At 42.3% G+C, this 19,794-nt stretch overlaps 1 protein-coding gene across 1 annotated transcript in view; it reads left to right on the top strand.

Annotated features, from left to right (window-relative positions):
* LOC129867006 (semaphorin-3D-like) overlaps positions 1–19,160 on the top strand; it is a 70,425-nt gene extending 51,265 nt beyond the window's left edge. The window contains exons 15-18 of the mRNA XM_055940092.1: positions 2,285–2,442; positions 6,951–7,015; positions 7,147–7,286; positions 17,388–19,160. Coding sequence (XP_055796067.1) covers positions 2,285–2,442; positions 6,951–7,015; positions 7,147–7,286; positions 17,388–18,158 — 1,134 coding nt within the window. The 3' untranslated portion in view covers positions 18,159–19,160. The remainder of the gene's footprint in view (positions 1–2,284; positions 2,443–6,950; positions 7,016–7,146; positions 7,287–17,387) is intronic.
* Positions 19,161–19,794: the final 634 nt, after the last annotated feature.

Genomic DNA, 19,794 nt, shown 5'->3' with positions numbered 1-19,794 from the left:
TTAAACTGAAATATGACATTTACATAAGTATTTACTTTGTTGAAGCGCCTCAACAAAGTCTTCTTGGGCGTCATATCCAAGTCTTCTTGGGTATGACGCTACAGGCTTGGCACACCTGTATTTGGGGCTCCCGAGTTGCGCAGTTGTCTAAGACACTGCATCTCAGTGCAAGAGGCGTCACTGCAGTACCTGGTTTGAATCCCGGCCGTGATTGGGAGTCCCATAAGGAGGCGCACAATTGGATCAGCGTCGGGTTTGGCCGGGGTAGGCCGTCATTGAGAGTCTCCCATTCTTCTCTGCAGATCCTCTCAAGCTCTGTCAGGTTGGATGAGGAGCGTCACTTGACAGCTATTTTCAGGACTCCCCAGAGATGTTCGATCGGATTCAAGTCCGGGCTCTGGCTCGGCCACTCAAGGATATTCAAAGACTTGTCCCAAAGCCACTCCTGCGTTGTCTTGGCTTTGTGCTTAGGGTCGTTATCCTGTTGGAAAGTGAACCTTCCAGTCTGAGGTCATGAGCACGCTGGAGCAGGTTTTCATCAAGGATCTCTCTCTACTTTACTCCGTTCATCTTTCCCTTGATCCTGAACAGTTTCCCAGTCCCTGCTGCTGACAAACATCACCACAGCATGATGCTGCCACCACCTCAAGTAGGGATTGTGGCAGGTTTCCTTCAGAAGTGACACTTGGCATTCAGGCCAAATAGTTCAATTTTGGTTTCATCAGACCAGAGAATCTTGTTTCTCAGGGCCTGAGAGTCCTTTAGGCAAACTCCAAACGGTCTGTCATGTGCCTTTTACCTAGGAGTGTCTTCTGTCTGGCCACTCTAACATAAAGGCCTGATTAGTGGAGTGCTCCAGAGATGGGTGTCCTTCTGGAAGGTTCTCCCATCTCTGCAGAGGAACTCTGAAGCTCTGTCAGAGTGACCATCGGGTTCTTGGTCACCTCGCTGACCAAGGCCCTTCTCACCCGGTTGTTCATTTTGCCCGGGCGGCCAGCGCTAGGAAGGGTCTTGGTGGTTCTAACCTTCTTCCATTTAAGAATGATGGAGGCCACTGTGTTCTTGGGGACCTTCAATGCTGCAGACATTTTTAATACCTTCCCTAGTTCTGTGCCTCGACTCAATCCTGTCTAGGAGCTCTACAGACAATTCCTTCGACCGCATTGCTTGGGTTTTGCTCTGACATGCACTGCCAACTGTGGGACCTTATATAGACAGGTGTGTGCCTTTCCAAATCATGTCCAATCAGTTAAATTTACCACAGGTGGACTCCAATCCAATTATAGAAACAAATCAAAGGATGCTCAATGAAAACAGGATGCACCTGAGCTTAATTTTTGAGAATCATAGTAAAGTGTCTGAATTCTAATGGAAATAAGTTATTTCTTCTTTTAATAAATTAGCAAAAAACCTGTTTTTGCTTTGTCATTATGCTATATTGTGTGTAGATTGATGAGGATTATTATTTTATTTAATACATTTCAGAATTAGGCTGTTACCAACAAAATGTGGAATAAGGGAAGGGGTCTGAATACTTTTCGAATGCACTGTAAATCGGGCTCAATGCCATTATCTGCATTGTCCAGAGCAACCTTCCCACTCGTTTTTCCTTCTATCCCCCTTCCCCCTCCCCCTCTCTTTTCCTCCCTCATTATCTGAGGGTACGGCATGTCAGCAGGCCCTTCAACCCCAATCACAGCCTCCCTTCATCTGCCACAGCATGTGTGTGTGTGTGTGTGTGTGGGGGGGGGGGGGGGGGGGGGGGGGGGGGGGGGGGGTTTCATCCCCAGTGTTTTCCATGTTTCCGTTCAGTGTTTGTTTTGAAATCCCTAGTTCAGACAAGTCCCGACAGATCCATACAAAACATCTCTCTCTCTCTCTCTCTCTCTCTCTCTCTCTCTCTCTCTCTCTCTCTCTCTCTCTCTCTCTCTCTCTCTCTCTCTCTCTCTCTCTCTCTCTCTCTCTCTCGTGTTGTTGAAGGTTTTGTTGTTTAAACGAGGTTGACTTACAGTAATAATGATTGGAGGTTAGAACCCTGAGGATACTGTACTATATACCACTAGACATGTGGGTGTACTAAATCACATATGTGCAATCAAATGGACACACACACGCTTTCCAAAACTTAGATCAGAAAAACAGATCTCTTGTCCCACAATGAACCATAGTATAGTGTAAACAACAACATATACTGTAACAAGGTGATTAGTTGATTAGTTGAAAAAGTGGGCTGGACTGTACCCTTCTCTGAGGTTGTTTGTTCTCTCCATCTCTGTCTCCATAGCAACAGCTATATGTGGGTTCGGGGGCGGGGCTAGCCCAGGTGTCACTGAGCAGGTGTCACCTGTATGGTCAGGTGTGTGCAGAGTGCTGCCTCGCCAGAGACCCCTACTGTGCCTGGGACGGACACACCTGCTCACGGTACATCTCTGCATCCAAGAGGTAGAGTAAACACACACACACACAAACACACACATCACATCACAGCTGGCCTGGTACATTGTCTGCTGCCTCCGTTTGGGATGGCTCAATATTTTGGACAAAAACAGCCGAATGTAACTAAGGCTGTTAGGAGGATGTCATGCCATTAGAGGAGTGGGTGAGTGACTGACTTTTTCCCCTCATATGGTTTTTCGCTGTCTATACACAGCTAGAGATGCAGGCGTCATTTGGTTAGCTAGAAAGAACTTCAACAACTGTTATCCAGTTATCATATTGATTGCGTTCGCACATTCACTCTGGCTATCTTCTCCGATTTCAGAGCACTCTCGTCTGATTGTTCCAGAGCACAGACTAACTGATGAATTTACGAACGCGCAGCACCCACAGAATATGACTGGCCAGTGGCAGTAAACGTAGGCAACTTAAGTAATAGTTAGTCACGAATGCTCTAGATAACATGTAAACAGCCGGCCAGCTCTGCTGGGTTAGTAAAATGGTCAGAGTAAGGTGTTCTCTCATCTGTGTCTGGAAGTAGCTAGCTTGCAAGCTAGCCAAATTTAGCCAGTTAGCTTTGGGTGCTTGGTTGGGACAAGCATTCATTGTTGGCAGAAGAACGAGTAGGCTACAATTCCCCATCGTTTATTAGTGTAATTTTGATCGTCAACTAATTGAGGAAGTTTGAAAGGGTTTATCTAATGCTCTTTCGTTAGATTTTAGCTCATGGCTCGCAATAGTTGTTGATCTTTTTGTTGTTGATGTGCATTACTGACCAATAGGACTCCCAAGTGGTATTTACATATTTTCAGAAATCCATTCAGGTGTATTTTGTGGCATTAGACAAATGCGTTCTAATGATCTTATGTCGCGCTATTGCAACTGCATGTAAACACACAGTCCAGTTCAAAGTGAATGATGGCAGGCCTATGTTGCAAATAAAGGCTTACTGTAGCTCTGCGTAGACTCTGGTCCTAGATGAGACAGATGTTTTTGTTAGGCCACTTTCCCACTCTATATTGCTATATAATTTTCACAAATGCCATGGTATACGTAATTCCCAAACGTTCTAAGAATTTATGAAAATGTGAAAATGTCCCTATCTAAGTCCTCCCTCGTCATAATTGTTTTAAAGTGATATATTCTTCCTGTGGGTGTATATGAACAGATTTGTATAAGATTTCATGTTGCTAAATGCTGTCAGTTCCACTTTAAATATTTTGTCTTGCCCATTCACCCTCTAAATGGTACGCATACACAATCCATGTCTCAATTGTCTCAAGGATTAAAAATCCTTCTTTAACCTGTCTCCTTCCCTTCATCTACACTGATTGAATTGGATTTAACAAGTGACATCAATAAGGCATCATAGCTTTCACCTGGATTCACCTTGTTAGTCTATGTCATAGAAAGAGAAGGTGTTCTTAATGTTTTGTACACTCAGTGTACATACATCCACATTTCTCCAGGTGTAGAAAATGTCCCATATTCTCTGTATATTAATATAACATTTTGAAGAACAAATAAACTATATAGGAGCATATACAACAGCTGTGCCACATTGCTATTCTTTTCATCTAAGGTATCTGAACCATACCAGGCCTCAGGATTAATAGATTACCTCTTCGTTATTCATGAAATTAGGTAAATTTGTCATTTACTCTGACATGTTCATCCTTCACTGTCAGATCAGGTATGTGAGGACGTCCACAAGCATGATTTAATGAACCTGAAGAAGAGAGAAAGTTTATATCCTACCTGACCTTGCCCTATTTTTCTCCCAATTCAGGGCTCTAGGGACTGTCATAGAGTGTTCAGATATTTTCTCTATTTTTTGTTTTGGTGGGCTTTTGTTTCTTCAGCGTTTCTCTGTGCCACATGGGTGTTCACCTACCTCTTTCGCTCTCTCTTAGGGCAGAAGCATTGATGAGAGACTCTTTGATGCGCCCATTGATTAATGTTACTGTTACTCTCCGTTGTCCTCTTTTTGTTTGTGTGTGTGTGTGTGTGTGTGTGCATCCAGGATAAATAGCCTAGTCAGACTATAGCAGTGTCCTAGTCAGACTATATAAACTCAGCAAAAAAAGAAATGTCCTCTCACTGTCAACTGCGTTTATGTTCAGCAAACTTAACATGTGTAATTATTTGTATTAACATAACAAGATGCATCAACGGAGACATAAACTGAACACGTTCCACAGACATGTGATGAACAGAAATTGAATAATGTGTCCCTGAACAAGGGGGGGTCAAAATGAAAAGTAACAGTCAGTATCTGGTGTGGCCACCAGCTGCATTAAGAACTGCAGTGCATCTCCTCCTTATGGACTGCACCAGATTTGCCAGGTCTTGCTGTGAGATGTTACCCCACTCTTCCACCAAGGCACCTGCAAGTTCCCGGGAACATTTCTGGGGGGAATGGCCCTAGCCCTCACCCTCCGATCCAACAGGTCCCGGACATGCTCAATGGGATTAAGATCCGGGCTCTTCGCTGGCCATGGCAGAACACTGACATTCCTGTCCTACAGGAAATCACGCACAGAACGAGCAGTATGGCTGGTGGCATTGTCATGCTGGAGGGTCATGTCAGGATGAGCCTGCAGGAAGGGTACCACATGAGGGTGGAAGATATCTTCCCTGTAACGCACAGCATTGAGATTGCCTACAATGACAACAGGCTCAGTCCGATGATGCTGTGACACACCGCCCCAGACCATGACGGACCCTCCACCTCCAAATCGATACCGCTCCAGAGTACAGCCCTCGGTGTAACGCTCATTCCTTCGACGATAAACACGAATCCGATTATCACCCCTGGTGAGACAAAACCGCGACTCGTCAGTGAAGAGTAATTGTTGCCGGTGTTGTCTGGTGAGGACCTGCCTTACAACAGGCCTACAAGCCCTCAGTCCAGCCTCTCAGCCTATTGCGGACAGTCTGAGAACTGATGGAGGGATTGTGCGTTCCTGGTGTAACTCAGACAGTTGTTGTTGCCATCCTGTACTTGTCCCGCAGGTGTGATGTTCGGATGTACCAATCCTGTGCAGGTGTTGTTACATGTGGTCTGCCATTGCGAGGATGATCAGCTGTCCATCCTGTCTCCCTGTAGCGCTGTCTTAGGCGTCTCACAGTACGGACATGGCAATTTATTGCCCTGGCCACATCTGCAGTCCTCATGCCTCCTTGCAGCATGCCTTAGGCACGTTCACACAGATGAGCAGGGACCCTGGATATCTTTATTTTGGGGTTTTTCAGAGTCAGTAGAAAAGCCTCTTTAGTGTCCTAAGTTTTCATAACTGTGACCTTAATTGCCAACCGTCTATAAGCTGTTAGTGTCTTAATGACCGTTCCACAGGTGCATGTTCATTAATTGTTTATGGTTCATTGAACAAGCATGGGAAACAGTGTTTAAACCCTTTACAATGAAGATCTGTGAAGTTATTGAGATTTTTACAATTTATCTTTGAAAGACAGGGTCCTGAAAAAGGGACATTTCTTTTTTGATGAGTTTAGTTTGGGGTCACACCATTGCATGATGTGAGAGTAAGGGTCATGCTATTGCATTGTGGGATGGTGGGAATCCTGGTTGGTGGTGCCTGTTGGGACTTTGAAAACTGATCTGAGGACGTAAAGGCAGCAGAATACAAAACTCTACACATTACCTAAATCTATGACGGATAGAGAGAGATGGTGAGAGAGGGGGAGGCATATAGCTGTAGTGCAAAAGAGACAAAACGATATAGGGAGGCATATAGCTGAAGTTTAAGCTCAATATATAGAATGTATGTGGTTGACTGTGTAAACATCCATAGATCCATCCATAGCTTTCAGAGAGAGAGGCACTTGAATATCTGCCTTAGAGCATTGGGCCGGTAACCGAAAGGTTGCTGGATCAAATCCCCGAGCTGACAATGTAGAAATCTGTCATTATGCCCCTGAGCAAGGCAGTTAACCCACTGTTCCCCGGGCGCCAAAGACGTGGATGTCGATTAAGGCAGCCCCCCTTACCGCTCTGATTCAGAGGGGTTGGGTTAAATGCGGAAGACACATTTCAGTTGAAGGCATTCAGTATAACTGACTAGGTATCACCCTTTCCCTATTGTATTCAGTGTGTTATCCATATGTGGCTGTCAGCATGTTGAGTTCAGTGTGTTGTCCATATCTGGTTGTTGTCAATATGTTCAGTATGTCAGACATATTTAACAGGGTTATCAGGACAGAGAGCAGCTTAAATCCTAGCCTGAAGTAACTCCTGTTACCTGTAACACGAACTCAGGAAACACATACACGCACAGGAACCATTTTGTGTGTGCGTTTTGAAAGAGTAAAATGTTGCCCCTGGTTTTGCTATAAGCTAACTACTATGAACTCACCTCACACTGAATAATGTATGTATGGAGCCAAACATTGCCTTGACAGCAGGACGTGACCTTATTACCTTTATTGACCTTTCACCCCTGACCCTGTGGCGTGTGTGTGTGTGTGTGTTTTATGTATGCGTTTTGGGTTGACAGGAGAGCTAGGAGACAAGACATTAAACATGGAGACCCATCCAGCCAGTGTTGGGACACAGATGACAGTAAGTGATAAAACAAGACTTAAATGCTTCCCTGACCTGATACAGTACCTTCTCGTGTGTGTGCGTGTGCATGCGTGTTGCTCAGACCATCACGATATTAACACTACATGGATTCATTTTTGTGTTCTCAGCTCTGCGTGGAGGCAGGGTGGAGGAGAGGATAATGTTTGGGGTGGAGAATAACTCAACCTTCCTGGAGTGTCTCCCCAAATCACAACAGACCACCACACGCTGGTTCATACACAGACCTGGAGCTGAACACAGAGAGGAGGTGAGACAGCACTCACACAAGCACACACACAAGCACTCACGCACACATGCACACACACAGGGATTCAAACTTTTCTGCAATATTCACCATTTTGATCTCAAAATAGACTATCCACATGAATCGTGTACACAGTAAATGTTGCAGCGACAAATCAAAAACACTTAAAGAGTTCATTTTAACGCTACCTCAGATAACATATGGTCCTACTCTACAGAGTGTAAAAATTACTCTGATTATAGTGTTACATTTTGAGTGTTAATGTAATACTTCGTAGTTAAAATAACACTGCTTTACATTTGCCAGTGTTACTCAAATTTAACACTATGGTGTAATTAACCAGCAGTGTTATTTATATTCAAGACGAGTGTTAATCTACAGTTAACTCCTATTAGTGTTATGCAAAAACACTGTTACAGTGAGTGATTCTGGCTGTTTTAACACTATATGGTGTAAAGCCTATTTTGCATATTTTCCATTGTACTTTTTCTTTTCGAGTCAATTGTAGGGTTACCACTCATGACTGTACTTGTTAGTGACAGAGACATGGTTGTTGAAATGGTCTCCATTTTAAAGGTCTGTGGCTTTCACCAAATGATTACCTAGGCAAATGTTATCATATCTTATTTTACTTTATGTTGTTGGCCTAGTTTTACCCTAACAGTGGTGTTAGGAACATCCTGGTTTATACGAATAACAGGCCACATCAGGCCTGCAAATCATATGATACTGTCTGACAAAGTGTAATTCCTTTTGGAATCCAGCCAGAGTTAAGATATCCAACAGTTAGAATTTTTATTCACCCCTCTCCCTTTAGAATGACTACCATTATTAGGATCTCAGATTAAGTAGACAACCGAAACAATTTAAACCAGAACAACCATTTCGGTAACTGGTGCAAGAAATGTCTCTAACTGATAGGATTTGTTTAGAAAAATATATGTTATTTATCTTTGTGTAGCATAAGATTAATCATTCAATCAATGTACATGCAAAAACACAGATATTAACCCCCCCCCCCCCCCAAAAAAAAAGAATACCTGCAAAGCAAGCTGGGAAATATGGCAATGATGGGTGTAGTTTTGATGGGACTGTTTTACTCTCTAAAGTGTAAAACAATAACTCTGGTTATTAACACCAAAACTGGGGTTATTTTACAACACTGAGTGTTTATCTCACTCTAACAGTGTGAATTTAACTCCTGAAACAACACTAGACATTTTAGACCAAAAAAATTAACACTTGCCCATTTGCTATTTAGATCCGAAGCTTCATATCGAAATCATTGGCTGAGCGTCTGGACTGAGCACCGAAGGTTAAATATATGTACTTATTAGAAAAGTAGTGAAATTGCACTTTCTCATAATTCATGAAAAGAATGCATCAGTGATTTGTATTTCCTGCAACTTTCTAAAGAATAACATCTGTTTCTGTGCAGCTGTGTGTTGTAGTGTAGCCAATTAGCATGCCTAAACAGTCATTTCTAAAGGCTTTCCCAATAAACTTTCCAAGTGAAATGTTGATTACAATGTAGGCCTACCTGGCAGAATGATATCATAATGATTTGTATCAATTGGGTGGGTATTTGTTAAGCAAAGTCTCCCGTCACATTAAACACTTCAACAAGAACCCCTACAGAAACACAGCTAACGAAACACAATGGTCTCTTGTTGGTGTGCAATTTAATTAAAAGCAAGTACCCCCCCCCTTTAATTTATTTTATTTTCCCCAGACCTCAAAAGTGGTCTCCTGATGTGGAAAGTGGTCTCCTGATGTGGTTGAAGCATTGTTGTGGACATAGAACTTCCAATTGTGTTGATTTTCTATTTTCAAAAGTCTGATTTTGAGAGTGAAAACCTGAAAAAAAGATTTTATAGTTTCCTCCCCCTGAGCACAGACATCAATTCAACGTCTATTCCACGTTGGTACAACCTAATTTTGTTGAAATTACATGGAAACAACGTTGATTTAGTGTGTGCCCAGTGGGCTATGTATTTCTGTCTGGGGAGACTGAGATTTTCATTACATGTTTTACATTTACATTTACATTTAAGTCATTTAGCAGACGCTCTTATCCAGAGCGACTTACAAGTACATACATTCATACTTTTTTTTGTACTGGCCCCCTGTGGGAAATGAACCCACAACCCTGGCGTTGCAAGCGCCATGCTCTACCAACTGAGCTACACGGGGCCATGTCATGTCATGATAAACCTTGAACACAGACCAAAGAGCCCAACTCTCTCTGGAACTATTTTATCTGTCTATTGTGGTTAGGAAAGTTAGGAGTATTGAGATTAATCAAATGTGTATTATGTTCTTATTCTCTGAAAATAGGCACATTTTTTCTTGCACTTCACACCGTGCTTCTGTGCGGAAATGTTTTCTCGCCTTTTTTGGGTCCTCACCCGTTTGCCTCTCTGCGTACACACACAGCATGTAGAGAGGGGTCAGGTCAGGAAAGAAGTAAATCTTTAGTTATCAGAGGCTTACAGTACTGGCAGTACTACAGAGGTTCGTTGTAAGTCATCATGTCCCATGGATGAAAAACAGATATTTTATCTGCTCTAACTGTTACATCATGTGCCCTTACATGACAGCAAAACAACACAACCAACCAAAACAACCTGGAGGGGTGCTTCGATGTTCTAGATCAGCAATCTTTGCAAGAAAATAATAATTTTTATTATAATAATTTTATAACTCATGTCATGCAATTTTCGACATTCTGCCATAGGGTGGAGAGAAATGTTTTTAATCAAATTTCCTGCAATTCTACACATTTTGCCCTGACTTATGCCATGTTCATATTTTAGCCATTTAGCAGACACTCTTATCCAGAGTGACTTACAGCAGCAATAGAGTACCACAGTATGAGTCATAATACCCATAAAACCTACTGGTCAAACAGGGAAATGGTTCCAATCATTTCTTTTTCCACCATTCATTTTTCCCATAGGGGATTTTAGAAACACTTCAAATAAGGGCTGTGTTTTCGTGTAGGCTTACCCTGGCGTTATGTTTTAATAACTGTGTAAATGTCTCTAGGACAAGGTGACTTTGATCATTATATTAGCCTGTATTTACCCACCAAAAATGAAATGCTAATTAGCTGTTAATGTGGCTATCATAAAGAACTACGATTGTCATGATGATCTGGACGAGACTGTTGAATCGAGGCAAAGGTAAGAATCTTTGGATTAACTATCTAATGTTAGCTAAATGTAGTAATAAATAAATTGGGAACATTTCTTTAAATGGACAATTCTGTCAACTGTCTTGTGCATGTTTTAAATTGACAATACCTGTTAGCAAAGGTGTCAGTTAGAGATGACGTGCTGGAACTTGGAGGGATTTTTAGTTTTGTGTGATGTCTACTTTGATTCTAATTAGCATTTTAGAATCTGAGAGTAAATAGAGCTGAATATATTGATAAAAGTCCATTTGTCCGAGAGAGATTTACATGGTTATCAAAACGTCATGCCAGGGTAAGCCTACAAGAAACACAGCCCTTATTTTAAAAGTTCCTAAAATCCCCCATGGAGAAAATTAATGGTGGAGAAACAATTGGAACCGTTGCCCTGTTTGACCGCTAGGTTTTATGACACTTCTGCTGTGGGTCTCTACTAGGGTTAACTGTCTCGCTCAAAGGCACACCGGCAGATTTTGCACTTAGTCGGCTACGGGATTTATGAATTACAGAAAATTACAGAAAATACACACATCAAAATATAAATACAAAAAATATTTGAAGTGTGTGTAACAGAGTGCACTGAGATCACTGTTGTCTTCAGACCGGAAGCGGAGCTCGTTTCTAACTCTAGCAGCATGATTGGTTAACTTTGAACTGTAGGAAGAGAAGGAGGAGAAAGAGAAGGATGAGAGGAAGAGGTCAGAAGAAGGGTACACTCTTAGAACAAAGGGTTCCAAAAGGGTTCTTTGTGGAAGGATATGATTCTACCAAGAACCGGGTTCTTTGTAAGGCAAAGGGTTCTAACTAGATCCTTTAACATCCTAAGAACCGGTTTTGGAAGAAAGGGTTCTTTGATGATTCTTTAGAAGGCAAGAATTATTCATTGAAAGGCAAGGGTTCTACATAGAACCATATATAATATTTCCCAGCATGCTCTATTGCAGGGATATTTTCAGAATTGTTTGTTTTACTGTAATATCTGTGTTTTTACATTAATTGGTTGATTCATTTTATGCTACACAAAGATAAATAACATTCAGTTTTCTAAACTAATCCAATCTGTTAGTTATTAGATTTATTGCCCCCCCCACTGAGATGGTTGTTCCAGTTTAGATGATTGAGGCAGTTTCAGTAGTCAGTCTTCCCTAGCCTGGCAGTATGCTGGTTGTGGGTGATTAACAATGCCTTTTGTTGGCTATCCTAACTCTGTCCTTACTCCAATAGGAATTACACATCACTTTGCAAGCCACCATAATGTGACTTACAGGCCTGATGTGGCCTGTAAACCAGGAGATTCCTAACAACCCTGTGTTAGGGTATAACTAGGCACTAGAAGAAAGGCCTTATATACAGTGCATTTGGAAAGTATTGAGACCCATTAACTTTTTCCACATTTTGTTATGTTATACCCTTATTCTAAAATGTATTAAAGTACAAGCTCAAGTACATCCTGTTTCTATTTATCATCCTTGAGGTGTGTTTGCAACTTGATTGGAGTCCACCTGTGGTAAATTCATCTTTAATCGCTGCCAAATTATTATAAATTAGAAAAAATATCTAAAAACCTGTTTTTGCTTGATGAGGAAATAAAATAATTTAATACATTTTAGAATAAGGCTGTAACGTAACAAAACATGGAAAAAGTCAAGGGGTCTGAATACTTTCCCAATGCACTGTAGGTAATGTATTGTCATAATTACATTTTAAAGCCTGATAAGGCTGGTATAAATCTCCGTAAAGGGTTCTAGGAAGAACCCCCCAACAATAATAGGGTTCTTGATAGAACCCTTCATAGAGGGTTTTAGGCAGAACCCTTCATAGAGGGTTCTAGGTAGAACCATATAAAGGAGGTTCTTTGAAGAACACTACATAGAGGGTTCTATTTAAAGGGTTCTACCCAGCACCAAAAAGGGTTTCCCTGTAGGGACAAACCGATGAACCCTGTATGGTTCAACTTAGCACCTTTTTTTCTAAGATTGTAGTATCAGTGGTGTAAAGTACTTCCGTAAAAATACTTCAAACTACTACTTAAGTTGTTTTTTGGGGTATCTGTACTTTACTTTACTATTCATATTTTTTTTTAAACTTTTACTTTTGCCCCCACTACATTCTTAAAGAAAATAATGTACTTTTTACTCCATACATTTTCCCTGACACCCAAAAGTACGCGTTACAATTTCAATGCTTAACAGGACAGGTCCAATTAACACACTTATCAAGAGAACATCCCTGGTCATCCCTACTGCCTCTGATCTGGCAGATTCACTAAACACAAATGCTTCATTTGTAAATGATGTCTGAGTGTTGGAGTGTACCCTTGACTATCTGTAAATGAATAAAAAACAATACATTTGTGCCGTTTGGATTGCCTTATAGAAGTAATTTGAAATGATTTATACTTTTACTTTTGATACTTAAGTATAGTTTAAACCAAATACTTTTAGACTTTTGCTCAAGTAGTATTTTACTGGGTGACTTTCACTTTCACTTGAGTCATTTTCTATGAATGTATCTTTACTTTTACTTAAGTATGACAATTGGGTACTTTTTTTCACCACTGTGTAGTATGTAACAGTATATGCATCAGGTCTTCTCCTTGTTTGATGTTAGCTGAGTAACCTTGTCTAAGTCCTACACATTCAACTGTCAACTCTCTTCTCTGTAGAGCAGAGAGCCGATGACCAGGGGTCAAACACTAGTGACTTCAAGATGGAGAGGAGTGATAATGATAGTTGTGCAGAAACACAGCCCATACAAATATCCATATTGTTCTCTCTCTTTCTCATGCTCTTCTCCTCTTCCTTCTGCCATCTCATCTCTTCTCTTCTCTCCCTGAACTCACTGATCATTATGAGGAAATAGAACCTTCAGATACCCTTTCTCTGTTAGACAGGTGGTGATTGACTGAGACCAGACACTGGAAGAGCAAGAGACAGCAAGAAACAGAAAGAGATATGGAGATAGAGGAAAGGGTTTTATTTGTATTTTACATGGAAGAGGATATATTTGAGGAGGCATGAACAAAAGAGAGAGAGAGAGAAACAGAAAGTGAGAGAGATGGCGAGATACCTGTGTTTGTGTTAGAGTAGTGAGAGGGAGAGGGACAGGGAGAGGGTGGGGGTGTTTTGGTAAGGAAAGGGGAGCAGAGCAACTCATTGAAGTTGACACTCATCTCCTTAACCAGATGACAGAGACTGGCCTAATCAACACCTTCAGTTATTACACCTTCTCCTTGTCCCTTCTACCTCCCCTATCGTTCTCTTCTCATCACCCCTCTCCCCTCGCCTTCCTCCTCCATCCTCTCTTCTCCCCTTGTTTTACTTCTCCTCATGTCCCCTCTTTTCCCTGTCACCTCAACCTTTTACCCCAGACCTTCCCCGCTTTCTTTATTGGCCATGTGTGATGTGAGTGTGTATGATTGTGAGTGTGTTTATGTGTGCCTCTACAGGGGACACCATAACCCTGTCCTCCCCAGGGAGGGCCATGGGTCTGTGGGTTAGCAACACAATGGGAAGGAGGTTGAAAGATTGGATACAGGAGTACTCTCGCTGGAATATTTTGACCATGACTATGTTGAATAGTGTGTGTTACAGATGCTATTTAACATAATTGTCTTTCTAATCCAAACAAAGGAGAAGTTCCACAGATAAGAACATTCAACCTAACCGCTGTCCACACACACACTACTGGTGGAATAACCTTTAGAGAAGCTTTTCTTCAACCTTTATTATATACTGTACAGGAATTTAAAAAGTTAGGAGCACCAAATGACATTTAGGAGCACAAGAAAATATCTATTTTTGAATTGCTTGAGATACAGCTTATAATGGGCCTAGGGTATATTCATTCTAGCTACTTTTGAAGCACATGTTGTGCCCTAGAAACAAATATGCAACACTGTTAGTTTATTATAAAAGCTAAGATGTTGACACAAATACCTGTTATTGAAATTAGTCATTTGTGGAATATTAGGTTTCTGCATTGTGTAAAAGCACACTTTTCCTATTGAGACGCATTACATTGAAAATTGTCTTTTTAAAAATGTCAGATTTGTGATGACGACATGCAAGAGGCCTATTATTCATTCATTGCTATGAACATTGATCTCCTGAGTAAGCTATCCCCTTTCCTCACTTTCTGTGCCCCCAAATGTTTGGAAAAATTACCAGGTTGTGAGCTAGCCAGCCAATGAGGTAACATGAGTGTGTAAACAAATGGTTAACGACACGCAAGTCGTTTTAGAACGGCCCACGACATGTTTTATGAATGTGGGTGTTTTCACATATGCACTACCTGTCAAAGGTTTGGACACACCTACTCAATCCAGGGTTTTTCTTTATTTTTACTATTTTCTACATTGTAGAATAATAGTGAAGACATCAAAACTATGAAATAACAAATATGGAATCATGTAGTAACCAAAAGAGTGTTAAACAAATCTAAATATATTGTATATTTGAGATTCTTCAAAGTAGCCACCCTTTGCCTTGATGACAGCTTTGCACAATCTTGCCATTCTCTCAACCAGCTTATGAGGTAGTCACCTGGGCTGCATTTCAATGAACACGTGTGCCTTGTTAAATGTTAATTTGCGTTTGATGCGTTTGAGCCAATCAGTTGTGTTGTGACAAGGTAGGGGTGATATACAGAAGACAGCCATATATGGTAAAAGACCCTAGTCCACATTATGGCAAGAACAGCTCAAATAAGCAAAGAGAAACGACAGTCCATCATGAGGACCGCCACAGGAACGGAAGACCCAGAGTTACCTCTGCTGCAGAGGATAAGTTCATTAGAAATACCAGCCTTGAAATTGCAGCCCAAATAAATGATTCACAGAGTTCAAGTAACAGACACATCTCAACATCAACTGTTCAGAGGAGACTGTGTGAATCAGGGCTTTGTGGTCGAATTGCTGCAACGAAACCACTACTAAAAAAGTAAGGGAACCGCACTGAGTTCACAATAATTGGCATTTAATACGTTTAATGCAATCTGCTATAGAAAAATTAAATGTTGCACCAGTAATATGGGTCAGATCTTTTGACCTGGTTGGGCTACAAGCAAGCCATTTATGCTCCAGTTGTGGTGCAACCATGACGCTATCGAATTTGCACTTGCTTTTTTCTCTAGGGTACTCAGAAACAACGGTACAGCAAAGCCTTATCATTAGAACTATTATAGTGTTTTCCTAGTCGCGCAGTGCTCCTAAACTGAAACTCCTGGTCGCACAGCAAAATATTTTGCCACCTATCCAAATTGGTCGCACTTTAGATCCCTGATACTGTATTTTGTTTGTGTGTTTGTGTGCGTGTGTGTGCGTGCGTGCGTGTGTGTGTGTGCTGGACTTAATATAGGAGCGGGTGTTGTCTGTTTTATTTCAACATTTCACTCCAGCCTTTCCTTTCCTCCCATCACACTTTCTCTCTCTTTCCGTTCCTTCCTTCTGTCCTCCAACTCATTCCGTATGTCCTCTACCTCTCCTCAATCCCTTCCTCCCTTTTCAAATCTTCACCCTCCGTTTCTTCAGTTTCTTCCCCCCACCCCACCTATCTCTAGCTCTCCCTCTCCCTCTCTCTCTTCTTCTTCTCTTTCCATCATTTCCAATCCAGACCGTCTGTGACAGGAAGTACCTTAGACCAGCTGGTCAGAACACCTGCATATCAGTATCTGTTAATTCACTGTGTTTCATGTCCCCCATATCCGCTGAACACATCCCCTTGTAAAACTCAGCTATTAAACCTAAGAGCTGGTGTCTCCAAACGGTTGACTCAAACAAAACATACTCAGAATAAATGCAGAATCATGTGAAACACACAGTACAGTACATTCCACTCTACTCTCTACAACCTACAGTCAGATTCCGCCTGTAATGTATATATCTATAATAGCACAGTGCTAAACACTAGAACCTCTCTATATGGGACACCATGTCCAGACTCCAATCATATCCCAGCTGTACGGTCTGCTGCCTCTGGCTCAACTACACATCATCAACATCAACACGCACACACAGATCACACACACTAGCTGGCCAGAATGATCTCTTCCTCTTCACCGCTGGCAGGGGGGAGGTATGCTTTGAAACGTTCCCGCTTGCTCCCTCTCTCTCTCACACACACACACAGCCCAGCTGTGTTGTTTTAGGCCGTGTCACCTGATGAATCACAGGGGATGTTTGTGGGCATGGAGGGAAGACCATTATCACTCTGCTACACTAGCACCACTGACCGTGACACACACACCTCTGACCCCATCAGTCGACAAGCACCGCACCCAAACCTTTCATGTGCATCCTGTTTCAAGGGCCATTACCATGCTTAACACACCTTGAGTGCAAATTAGCTGTGTGCGTGAGTGAAGCATTGGTGTGTGTGTGACATGTTGTTGAAGGGTTACAGTCTGGTGTTGATGGGTCTGGTTTTCCCTGTTAGACCTGAGTGTCCGTTCATCCAGATGAAGATACGATAATTAGGTGCTCACATTTGTCCTATTTCACACGTACAAGTGAATTGGATTTTCTTTTCTTTGCATATCCCACTCCTCCTGAGAGTGGGGTCAGAGCCAGGGATCCACCATTATTGACGGCGACCTTGGACCAATTAGGGTTAGGCGGCTTGCTCAAGAGCACATTGGCAGATTTTTCACCTAGTCAACTCAGGGATTTGAACCAGTGACCTTTCTGTTACTGGTCCAATGCTCCTAGTCGTTAGCCTACCTGATGCCCATATCAAACATTCCACATGTTTCATTATCAATGTTGTCCTGCGTATCTCCCTGTATTTTCTTGGTTGAGTTAGGTTAAAAGTCTGTCCAATGTTTCATTCCTATTATATGGTTGTCTTTATAGAGTACTACAGTATATGACTGCTTATAGCAAGTGTACTCTCTCATCTCACCCCCTCTCCTAGGTGAGGCCAGATGACAGAGTGGTCTTTACAGACCGTGGTTTTCTCATCCGCTCTCTCCATCCTGCCGACGCTGGCGTGTATGTGTGTGTGGCACAGGAACACACACACTTCACACACACTCTGCTCCGCCTTACACTTCGTCTCATTCCCTACGGGCATCTGGATGGGCGGACCAAGCCCAGCGAGGACCCCAGCGTCGAAGTTCGCCCCGGGGCTGAGTCTCGTCAGCGCTATAAGGATTATCTGCGTGTGATGAGTTCTCCCATTGGCTCGCTGGAGGACTACTGTGATTCGCTGTGGCAGGAAAAGAGGCCGGCCAATAGGAGAGGGGGGAGAGGGCAGGGGGCGGGGTTAGGGGCAGGAAAATGGAAACACATCCAGGAGCTGAAGAAGAGCAGGAACAGACGACACCATGGAGAGAGGGGTGCAGAGAGGGATAAAGAGAAGCATGGCAAGAGGGGTGCAGAGAGGGATAAAGAGAAGCATGGCGAGAGGGGTGCAGAGAGGGATAAAGAGAAGCATGGCGAGAGGGGTGCAGAGAGGGATAAAGAGAAGCATGGCGAGAGGGGTGCAGAGAGGGATAAAGAGAAGCATGGCGAGAGAGGTGCAGAGAGGGATAAAGAGAAGCATGGCGAGAGAGGTGCAGAGAGGGATAAAGAGAAGCATGGCGAGAGGGGTGCAGAGAGGGATAAAGAGAAGCATGGCGAGAGGGGTGCAGAGAGGGATAAAGAGAAGCATGGCGAGAGGGTAGGGCAGTGGAGGAGTGGATGAAGTGGTGAGGGTACCAACGAGGAGGAGTTGCTACTGAAACAGCAGTAGCGAAAAGTGTAATCAGTCAAAATATTAGGGGAGACCATCAATGTTTATAGGTGTAAGACGGGACAATAGGGAAGATGATCATGTTTAGTTGAGGGACAGTTATAACGGCATGGGAACGGATCCTGCAGTTGATAATATGGACCACGGTAGACTCTTCTTACAGAGGTATAATCTTCTTTCATACCAGTCAAACACTCATAGGGGTCACGTAGGCCTGGATTCTCAAACTACCCATGATCCCTATGGCTGTGTCTCAATAGTGTCTCAGTGCCTTTACTGACGTATCAAAGTAACCTTATTTAAGAAGGGCTGCAGCTAATGTCAAAAGTTATTTTAAATTCCAGCGAAAGTTTAGAACTTGTCTGCCGAATTTGGGACTTTGGAGAGTGTTTAGAATCATTATGTTTTGATCGTAGTACACGTTAACGCCGTAGTTGTACATTTAAGGGGAACATCACTGCAATCACTATGCCTTAGTTGTCAAACTGATATTGGCTACACTTGCTACAAACAACTTTCTTTTGACAATTTTAACTACCGCCTTTGCAAGCTAACAAGCATTAACTAACTAAGCTGGCTTTCGGTGGGTGGGTAGGTTTGTTCAAAGTCTAAGTTCACAGCGAGAGTGTGACATGACCTTGACATTAGCTGCATCCCTTCTAGCCATAACTCTATTTTAGCCGTATGAGACGTGCCCAGAGCTCAGTGTGTTGTGTCTTAATCAGATGCATTCATGTTGAATGACTGTAAATACTTCTATGACATGTACAGGTGAAACTGCATGCTCTAGTTAAGCTTAGATAGGACCTATTCTACTGCTACTATGATAATCACATATTATGTCTAGAAGGAACAAAGAATCATATTTTTGTACAAAGTGAATGTTTCTCTTTTTGTAGGTAGATTTATTTTGGTAGAGTCTGAAAGTTATGTAAATAAACTCTTGTCTTATAATTTCTCACGGATGAGTATGGGGAAGAGAGAGAGAGAATGAGAGAGAGAAATGACAAATGCACCGTAAGTTTTTTTGTTTTTACTGCAGTGAACTTTGTTTAGCTCAGTTGGTCCAGTCCTGATATAGTAACAGCAGCTGTACACACACACACACTCACACACACACACACACACGCACACACACACACACACACACACACACACACACACACACACTGATCACACACCACACACACTGATTACACACACTAGCTGGCCTTAATGCTTTGGCCAGAATGATCTATTCCTCTTCAAAGCATGTCAGGATGATTCTGTCCCAGCTGGTCATAGATGCTGAACAATGAGAACTATGTGTGTGTGTGTGTGTGTGTGTGTGTGTGTGTGTGTGTGTGTGTGTGTGTGTGTGTGTGTGTGTGTGTGTGTGTGTGTGTTTTCCATGGGAGATAAAGCTGATGAACAGGAGAGGTTGGTATGTCAGTATTGGGCTGATTGAACAGACTGTAACAGTATAAATCCAAAGGTGTTTTTGGTTTTGAAAAGTTATTGTGTACTCTTAGAAAAAAAGTGCTAAGTAGAACCATACAGGGTTCTTCAGTTTGTCCCCATAGGTGAACCCTTTTTGGTGCTGGGTAGA

This window comes from Salvelinus fontinalis, chromosome 12 (genome assembly GCF_029448725.1).
Source record: "Salvelinus fontinalis isolate EN_2023a chromosome 12, ASM2944872v1, whole genome shotgun sequence".
Classification (NCBI taxonomy): Eukaryota; Metazoa; Chordata; class Actinopteri; order Salmoniformes; family Salmonidae; genus Salvelinus; species Salvelinus fontinalis.
Note: the sequence above shows the minus strand (reverse complement) of the source record. Positions and strands in the feature narration are given on the sequence as shown.